A 10,601-nucleotide genomic window follows, 5' to 3' on the forward strand; every position below is an offset into this window, starting at 1 on the left:
ACTCCCTGCTCTAAATTAAAACAACATGTGAAAATGCAGTTGAAGCAGGCAGTGACACTTTGTGTGTTGTTCCTTGAGGGTTTTGTGTGGACTTGTAAGTGCATGTGTTGGTTGACACTCTGGAATCCAAAGACAGTACAGGAACAAAGGTGAGCATAGATGTGCTAACACAATCACCCCGACAGTAACTTAAGCCTAGTGCACGACAGAAAGCAAATGTGCCTTTTTTAAAAAAGCATACCAGTATTTTTTTAGACCTACAAATAATCCGGTGATTGGCATGGAGTGAGCAGAAACATGATGTAAAACTGAAAAGTTCCCTGACGGTCTTAAAAACACTGGTACCGTTCTTCAAAATAAGGCAACACAAAGCTAGAAGAATGAGCAAGATTACGAAAGGACTGCGTGAGCGAGGACAGGCCTCAGTGCATCATGGGAGTGGTACGTGGTGTGTTCACAGGTCCTTGAGGTCTTTCTGGATGCCCCACAGTGTGTCAGCGCTCTTCTTCAGCTGGGCAACCTCGTCATCAGTGAGGGTCATGTTGACCACACTGTTCACACCATTGCTGTTCAGAATGCAGGGCAGGGACAGGAAGACCTCCTCACTGATACCGTACATGTCCTGGAAAAGACACAAACACAAAATGAAGAGACACACCAGATGCCCTTTCTGATTCGAAACCTTAAACAGGATTCACAAATCATATGACTAATGTTGAGGATTAACTATAGAATTAACTTTGGCCTAAAGAGCCAAAATGCTGTTCTGTGTAACAGCCACCACGTGAAAATTGGTTTTCATGGGGTGACTGTGGCTCAAGAGGCAGAGCAGGTTGGAAGGTTGGTGATTCGATGCACTCTGCGTACCAAAGTAAGACATTGAACCCCAATTGTACAAGACAGAGTGTCTGTGTGTGTGTCTGACCTTGACCATGGTGGAGACGGGATGGACACGGCTCAGATTCTTGACAATGCTCTCGGTGAGGTCAGCCACGCTCAGGCCGATGGCCCAGTTGGTGTATCCCTTCAGCCTGATCACCTCGTAGGCACTGAGATACAAAACGGCATTATTAATGTCTGTCTGCGATTAGATATTAAATCCGTTTCAGGAACCTAAATCAGTGTACCCAGGCACACTGAGAGGAAGGCTTTTCATTATGGGAAAAAAGTTACAGGATTGTAAATCATTCTGAGCAACATATATAAAGTCTTAGATCTTCCCATAACAAGTCGAGAATATGTTTATTTTCAAAAAATATGTAACTTTTCATTTTTGAAGCGATATCATACTGGATGCATATATAAAAAAAAAAAAAAAAAAAGTAGTTTAAATGAATGATATTATTTGTCTCTTGTAATAAATCACATTATAGTACACAGTAACAGCTGCTGCTTTTGATAAACAGTAACAGCTCCATGTATAATTTGATAACACCTCTCTGGTCTTAAATGCACAATAATGACAGAACCCACACCTTGAAGCGAGTCGTTGCACACTTACACTAGCTTCAGCTCTGAAACTAACTAAATACAACGACCGAGGTTAGAGGTTCTATTCCCACTGGAGCCACTTTCTGTATAACTGTAATTACTTGTGGCCTTGAATAACTGCAGACATTCCCAGAATGGCACACATATTTAATTATGGAAGGATACTGGCTTCAAAAACAGAACATCTGTTAGTTTGATTGTGCACCTCCCCGTGCACCTCCCTTTACCAAACATTTTCTGTTTTAACTTCTAGAGGTCAATTTAATAACCAGATGATTAAGTGTCCCAGCAGCATTTTTCTGATGGTATGCTTGTGATGCAGATAATTACTGATTACTGATGCTGGAGAGATTTCATTTACTTATATACTGATGGCACACACATATTTGTATTAGTTAGTAAGGTTAGATTTGAAAAAGTGTGACTTTAAAATAAAAAGGTATAGAGTTCAAAGTACAACCTGTCCACCACTGCCTTGTGTGTGGCCTTCCACTGCTCCTTATCGGCATCAGTGCCGATATCAGGGTTCAGTTTCTGCAGGTTGACTCCGGCCACATTTGCACCGCTCCACACGGGCACTAAAGCAGGAATGCATGGAGATTTTACATGCAAATATGATTTTATAACGCTGTTATTAGACAGAAGCTACTTCTGGTGTGGACTCACCGCTGGTGTCTCCGTGCTCACCCAGCACCCAGCCGTTGAAAGAGCTGGCATGGATGCCGAGTCGTTCAGCCATCAGGTAACGGAAGCGGGCTGAATCCAGATTGGTGCCGCTGCCAAGGACGCGGTGCTTCGGCAGACCGCTCAGCTTCCAGGTCACATATGTCAGCACATCAACTGCATTTAAATACAAACACACAATGCCGAAGAGGAAACTAAGCTATTGTGAAGACCAAATGAATAAAAGTAAATAGTATTCCTTTATGAAACTCTTTATGAAACTCTTGCACTTACCAGGGTTGGAGACCACAACGATTGTGCAGTTGGGGCTGTACTTGACAATCTGAGGGATGATGGACTTGAAGACATTAACGTTCCTCTGCACCAGGTTGAGGCGGCTCTCTCCCTCCTGCTGACGAACACCAGCAGTCACCACGACTAGGCGAGAGTTGGCTGTCACTGCGTAGTCTGAAGGAGGAATGAAAGAGTATCACATGATCTGCTCAGGCATGTATGCAGACATCTTTCTGTAGCATGGGGGTCAGTGCAGCTCCAGCTCCTGACCTTTGTCTGCGACTATCTTGGAGGTTTTGAGGAAAAGGCTGCCGTGCTGGAGGTCCATCATCTCTCCTTTAAGACGGTCCTCCATCACATCGACCAGAGCCAGCTCATCACACAGGTCCTGACCACAGGAGAAAATTCACTAATGTATTTCTACACATAGCCATATTCCGGAAGCTCCAGGAGACTCCCAAGATTAAAAATTTGGTGTCAATTTGTTAATTCAATTCAGTTTTATTTATTTAGAGCCAACTCACAACAACAGTTACTTCAAGGCTGGAGTATTGGAAGGTAAAGACCCTACAATAATACAGAGAAAACCTCAACCATCATTTGACCCCCTATAAGCAAGCGCTTTGGCAACATTGGGTAGGAAAAACTTCCTTTTAACAGGGAGAAACCTCCAGCAGGAAACATATGAAAACATATATATAGTTTCACGCAAAACATGAAACTCTCAGATGGGACTGATCATCAATGGAACACAAATTTCTGGTTATTACAGAAATATGGCTGGTTCCAGAAATTTTTTCAGTCAGACAGCAGTGAGTTTTTGGAAGTTTCTGCACTTGTTTGGTGAAAATAAAATTAGGTCTGAAAAAATCAGTGAAAAACTGTCAAACGGGCAGAATTTCCATACATCACAGAGGATGAGTTAAGACTGTCAGAGAAACTGACTCCAAACTTCAAAGACATGACAGTAGAGCATGGGTCTGCAACAGAGACGAGACACACTGAACGGTACTTTGTGTTACCACATCTCAGGTTTAAACTATGAGAAAATGTTTTGGTGGTGACAACTCATCTCTTTTTCTAGAAACAGCAGCCTCCCAGGGAGCGCTCACTTTTTTAGATCAAATGCTGGAAACAGGAGGTCATTTTATATTCAGACCAATAATTAAATTTCATCACAGCAATACATTTTTCTTCACCTTTTCTCTCACACAGTGGCTGAAGGTGGAGTTTGTCTTACCCGCAGCAGGATGCTGACAGCACAGGCCATGCCCACTTGGCCCACCCCAACCACCGTCACCTTGTTCCTGGGAGGCTCAGCGGCGCTGCTGGCCTGAGGGCTGATAAGCTTTTGGAGCACTGAGGACATGATTGCACCTGCAGGGAGACAGAGAGAAACAGGAAATTTAGTCAACTTGTCAAATGACAAAATAACAACAAAGTGAAAAAAAGTTCCTCTAAAGACATTTATTACATACACAATAGCAGTGTCTCAGCCTGTTACAACATCACAGACATGATAGGATAGTAACTAAAAACAGATGGCATTGACTGCTGCTGCTGATGAAGATGGGCCAGCATGGTGGTAGAGTAGATGGCAACGAAGGCTCCTGGCTCAAACTACGTCTCAAAGACATGAACTTTGGGTTAAATGCTGATTCTAAATTGGGCATGTGCAGAAAAATTATTTGATGCGTACAGAGATAAAAAACAAAACAAAACAAAAAAACCCCTTCATGAATGTGACTTGTAAGTGGTAAGTGTGACTAGAAAAGCACAATTTGAACTGCAAATATTACCGACCAAAACCATCTGTGAAAAGTTCTTCTCAAGTGTTTCAAGCAGCAGCACCAGAAGAGAAAAAAAGTGCTCCTATTCCAGTTAGCTCCAGTCTTAATTCCAAATCTCAGCCAAAAACTTCCAGATAGAATACAAAAGCTCAGGTTTGTGGGTTTGCTCAAATGTTCACCTGAGCTAAAACTGTCCCATTTCCAGTTTATTTCCTCCCAGTCCTCTTTAAACATTCTGGGCCTATTACTGGGTGAGGGTTCTTATATTTTACCAGTCAAACTGTCTTTGTAGGAAAAACCCTGCAAAGCCTCATAAACACACATACTCTGGCACATTCATAACAACAACCAAGGGAACCAGCTACACAATGAAAGGAGGGTGGTCCTTGGGCACAGTGGTGCTGGAGCTCCTTTTATGCATGTGCTAAACTCGGAGTTGACTGAACCACCTGTGATCAGCTGTTCAGGAACACCTCAGAGTTTTATTTTAAACTGTGTTTGTTGACCATGCTTCCTGGTACAGGGCCCCAGGTGCTCCTTGTTCTAACACTGTTTTAAACCACAAACACCAGTGGAAACGGTTTGGAAGGTTCTGGCTTTCTCCTCAGACACAACGGTTTCAGTTTCTTCAGTCAGACTTTCTCCTGCTCTTTTGCTACTTGTGTAGGATTTATTCTTTCAACACTGATACTGTTCTCTCCACTTCACCTGGAGGTAAAATGTTTCCTTATAAACGGGGGTGTGGCAATATTCAGACTGCAGGCAGTAAGAAGGAGCCAGTGGTCTTAGAATGATTCTGATTCACTGGAGGTTAAAACAAAATAATCTTGTCTTTTGTATATTCAATTATTATAATAATTATAATGATTGTAATTTTTAAACTGGGTAAGACCATTTCTATGCAAATATTAGCCATTTTCTACAAGTGAGAACCAAAAAGTCCATTGTATGTACAAAAGAAGATTTTTTGTTGTTTTGTTTGTTTGGTACGAGTTGTAAACTTAAAAAAAACAAACATCTAAATCGGTATGAAACACTTACAGGCCATAATAACATATGTAAATGTGATTTGGGGCTGAAATGTCTCAGTAACCTGCAGAGCGTCTGCTGTGAAATGACCTACCTTGGGCCCAACATGGTTTTATAAACACCAACAAAAAGTCAAACAAAGTGAGTTTTGGACAAGCTGTTCATCATTTCATTAGTATTAAGTTATAATAATTAAACACTACCACACTCGAGGTTGACTTTGGCTAATATGTTTGATCGCAAATGATGTGACATCACCATTTAAAAAAAAACAAAAAACAAACAAACCCCACCATAAACACAAAAGATGTTTGTAAGTATTTGGGTTTTGGAGTATTGGAGGTCAAAGACAGCTTTGAGGAAACAGCATGACTGTGATGGAGTTAAATCTGCTACATTGTAACTGCAAACTCTTCTGAAACCTTACACTGTAACATATAATCTGCTCCTCCCCAGAAATAGAACTATGTGCTACTGTTGACACAGACCACACAGGTATAAATTTTGGCAACAGTGTCAGCCAGCTGCAAAGGTTACTCCATAAAGCACATTACTTTGACTGATGAACATCATCATGGGACAGGGTATTAGTCCCCAAAGTAATGTGGCTCAGGCCTACACCCCATTTTACCACTAAACAATAAAATAATTTTTATTACAAGTATTTTCTTTATATCAACTAACATTTTCATTTTTTCCCAAATTATGTGACATCATTCTGTCATTGTAATAAATATTCTTTTGTTTTTTAAGCTGAATAATCAAATAAGATAATCTCCACGAGTCAACCGCTGTGTTATTTCCGTTCTCTTTTCTTTCATTTTCACTTTGGAGCACAAGTTTCTGCCTGAAAAGACAAAAGATATCAGGGGAAGTAAAAATGTAGTTGATGACAGAAATTGGTTCGGACGGAGAGATGTCGCAGGTCTTTCCTTCCAACTGCTGTCAGACTCTACAACATGGTCTCTGTAGATGACTACACACGTGCAGACAGACACACACATCCAATACACAACTTTAACTTTCGCCATGTTTCTCTGATGTGCAATAGTACCGAGTGCAATTTCCCAATATAACAAAGTATGTTATTCTATTCTATTCGGGGGGTTTTCTTAATTTTTTACTGCTTTTAACTTGTACTTTCTGTGCCATCACCAAAAAATTTCCCACGTGTGGGACTAATAAAGGTTTATCTTATCTCTTATCTTACATAAAAGCCATAAAAGTATTTCCTTTTTCCAAATACTACACTGCTTACTATCTTAACAGCCAGTAAGCCTCAATAAGAACAGGAAGTTATTCTTTCATAATAACGGTTAAATGACAGTTTGTTGCATTTCGGGGCTAAGGCCTTAGTCCTGACCTGTGCAGCTGTAAATATGGTGGCTCACACATCAAGGTCAAAAAAGTCAAAGGAAGATGAAGATAAAATAAAACCAGACCTTACCAAAATATTTTGTCCAATCTGCAGAGACTGCCAAATCTGATGTATTAACAGTGTAACTTGTTATGTTTCAGTGCAACAAAATGACTAATGTAATAAAATGACTGAGTGACGTGTAGATGGCCTTATACAGCACATGATTTGAACGAAAACTGCTAGGCGAGAATCCAAACGAGATCTCTGAAGCTCACAGGGCCTGTTTTTGGAAGCCACTGACCTTAGCCGCCAGTCAGTGGAAAGAACAAAGCCTGCGAGGTCACCTTGTGTCATATTCAGCCTGCCAACAAGCTCCAACCTCTCAGTTATACCAAGGTCAAAGAAATCTGTGAACAGGCCGTGGGGGAGGGGTCCTTTGTCGCCATAAAGGATCACCTTCTGTGCACACTTATACAGGATGTAGCTGCTGAACAGCACGTCTTTTTCTACCCTCCTAAAAATTACTATTGCACAATCCAGCCGTCAGCCACGTACATGACCAAACCTCACGTCTTCAACACGCCCCGAGTTCGTTTTTCCAGTTTGTGCTATGCCTCAAGGGTCCTGCATTGTAATTTAGTTACGTAAGAGTCCAGGCCCGAGTCCTGCCGTTGGCTTTCACGCAGTGAAAACTATTTCAAAGTCACGCACACAGCGGGAAAAATGATTACTTGCAGATAACGATAAGTCGACACTGAGGTGGTGGAATGCAAATAAAGGGAAGGACGACGACATTCGCGTTGCATCACGGCTCTAGCTTCCTGAGTGGGCCTCTCCAATTGATATGAATATAATTTTAGATATCATTTTAAAAAGATAATATTAAATAGTGTTTTAAAGCTGTGCAAAACAAGCGTGAAATCGCCCAAATTTTAACGACACTGCAAAGATTGCGCAGACAGTAGTGGAACTTCCTATTCACTGAAAATGGTTTCCTTCAGCGGCCGTTTGAACTCGGAGCATCCATTTCTGATGCGAACACGACGCCGCTTCAGAAAACACCCACAACAACAAGAACATGGACTTACAGGTTTAAAGAAAGCCCGATATTCGTTATCTGGTCCCGGAGGAGGAACGAGGTGATGTTCGGTGGCTGGTGAAGGATGAACAGAAACGTGGTGTGGAGCTGAAAGGGCTGCTGTGAGGAAGGGGAGGGTGTAGGGGGAGGTGGATGTGAATAGGCTGGCTATGAAAAGAGGTGGTGCAGGATGCGGGTCCGCCTGCTTGCCTGCATTCACACCTGTTTAATCAGACTCCTTTATAGCATTAATGGTGGTCAGTGAGCTGTTTATAGGTGAAGATGAAGGCTTTCGTTCAGTGATTCAGATCAGCTGCAGTTTTGCCATCTGCAGCAATAAAGACATCACTAATGATCCAGTCATAAACATCACTGTACTCACAAGCACTTTACTTTGGATCATTTAAATATATGAACGTCAAACGATATTCAAAGTGCATGACTTTTAATTTCCACATCAGTGTGCTATGAAATTGTTATTTTCCCCTGGTTCCAAGTTTCGTTCTCCACTTGCTGCCATTAAAGACTGGTAAACTACATGTGGACTGCTTTTAATAAAAATGATTATGGAAACTGCTCATTTTTGGTAAATACAACAATGCATAAGGCAAATGCATTATTTAAACTGGCATCTTTGTTTTCCCACTATGGACCATACCAGCCTAGACTGTCTTTGTATTGTTCCTTGGTGATTGTAACAAATAAAGTATCAAGCACGAGTTCCCCCAATGCAGACTATTCATTAATGCCTGACCAAAGAGTAAACGACTCTGGAAAATCATTACACTACAGTTAGCAATGTATCTACAATTCCCACCTTCACTTCCTCATTCTGGCCATGTCATGACTCAGTTTATTCCTGCATACAGGCAGAAACTAAAAATCTCTGAACCTGTCCTGAGGAAATCAAAAAAGTGGTCCAGTGAGGTAAAATAATATCTTTGGGCTGCTTGGTCTGTGCCAGCTGAGATGTGTTCAGGACTGTTAACAGTAGTTTGGACGAGTGCACAAAGTTCAACTTAAATTTAATTCATTTCTATTTATATAATGCCAAATCACAACAACAGTTGCCTGAAGGAGCTTTAAGGTGTGGATAATACTGAGAAAACAGAGAAAACCCCAACAATCAAATGACCCTCTATGATAAAACTCTCTTTTAACAGGAAGACCCCAGGTGCAGGCTGTGCAAAGATGCCCCTGAGACAATCCAGCACATACCAGCAGGGTGCAAGATGCTAGCAGGCAGTGCATACATGGAATGCCATAACCAAGTGGCTGGCATAGTTTACATCTGTGCCGAATATGGCCTGGAAGTCCCAAGGTCAAAATAGGACACACCCCCGAGGGTGACTGAGAATGACTGAGCTAAGATCCTCTGGAACTTCCCGATACAAACAGATAAACTGGTGATGGCTGACCAACTGGACATGGTGTCCATTTGGTTTGCAGAGATGCAGAGAAAGATGGGCGTAGTGATAGATGTAGCTATGCCAAATAATAGCAACATCAGGAACATGAAAAGGTGACGAAATACAAAGGACTGAGAGAGGAACTCGAAAACAATAGAATGTTGCAGCCTTGCCCTCTTCATCCAGTAACACATTGATACCTTAAGGCACCCAGTCAGACACACTGAAAATCAGTATGTGAACAGAGAGGGAAGTAAGAAAGGGAATATTGGGGAAAGTGCAAGAAGACATGCAGAGTCAAAAGTCTGTCACAAAACACCCCGCCCCCATCAAAGTAGCTGCTTTCTTGCCTATTCAGGTCCTAGTTTGGAACAAACAAAATTGCATATCTTGATGCATGCTCAATCACCTGGGTAAGAAAATCTCAGAAAGGTGATTCTGTTCATCTGGACATTGCATTTTCAGCAGTATGTTACATTTAAGTCCAAGTCAAATTCAGCTTTATTGTCAAAAACTGTATGTACAGATCAAATACAGGAGTTTGAATTTGCATTGCTCCAAAGGTCCTCAGTGTTAAACTTAAACAAAATAAAAGATAAAAAAGATAAAAATCATATGCGCAATACAGTACAATACAATCTTATATACACAACAGTTTGCCATCCCGATGGCAGCAAACTGAAAAGACTGTTGGACGGATGAGTGGAGTCACCTGTAATGCAGGGGGCTTTTAAGGTGAGGCAGGTGCAGATGTCCTGGAGGGAGGGAAAAGAAGTACCCACAATCCTCTCCACTGCTCTCGCTACTCTTTGTAGCTTTTTCCGACAGGACCCAGTGCAGGAGCAATACCACACAGTGATACAGCTGGCGAGGATACTCTCAACAATGCTTCTGTAGAAGGTGCTCATAATGGGGGTCGAAGTTCTTGCTCTCCTCAGTTTGTGGAGGAAGTAGAGTCGCTGTAGGGCTTTACTGACCATGATGCTGTGTTTTTTGACCAGGAGAGATCTTTATCTTCTATAAAAAACTTTAAAGATCCAATTTCTCACAGGCCTCAGCAGACTACTTACTGAGTTCCATTTCTACTAGGACCTTAAAAGATATGCAGTCACAGCAAGAGGTGCAGAGTGCTATTAATCTTCTCAAAAATAACAAATCCCCAGAAATGGAGGGTCTAACTGCAAAAACCTTTATGAGGTTTTTGCTACTGAGCTCGCTCGTTTTTGTGTGAAGCAAAGTCTCAATGAAGAAAGTCTTCCACCCACTATGACTGTTTACCTCGAGATAATAGGCGCCCTATTTGTCTGTTTAGTAATGATTATAAGACTTTCACTCTAATTTTAACAAAGAGGCTTAAAATGGTCCTGAATTCCCTCACAGATGAACACAATCAGGTTTTATGGCTAACAGACATATAACCAACAATATACGATTAGTGCTGGACATTTAGATTACTGTCAACTTTTTGATGACAATAGATTCATCAA

General features: G+C 41.4%; 1 protein-coding gene across 1 annotated transcript; it reads right to left on the minus strand.

Annotated features, from left to right (window-relative positions):
• Positions 1–7,871, minus strand: ldhba (lactate dehydrogenase Ba). The gene is made up of 8 exons (XM_031741624.2): positions 7,716–7,871; positions 3,689–3,825; positions 2,719–2,836; positions 2,449–2,622; positions 2,158–2,331; positions 1,952–2,069; positions 926–1,049; positions 1–622 (listed from the first exon to the last, which is right to left on the minus strand). The coding sequence occupies exons 2-8, from the start codon at positions 3,815–3,817 to the stop codon at positions 455–457; spliced, it is 1,005 nt and encodes a 334-aa protein (XP_031597484.1). The 5' UTR covers positions 3,818–3,825; positions 7,716–7,871; the 3' UTR covers positions 1–454.
• Between the last annotated feature and the right edge of the window lie 2,730 nt (positions 7,872–10,601).

This window comes from Oreochromis aureus, linkage group 15, assembly GCF_013358895.1.
Source record: "Oreochromis aureus strain Israel breed Guangdong linkage group 15, ZZ_aureus, whole genome shotgun sequence".
NCBI classification, from domain to species: domain Eukaryota; kingdom Metazoa; phylum Chordata; class Actinopteri; order Cichliformes; family Cichlidae; genus Oreochromis; species Oreochromis aureus.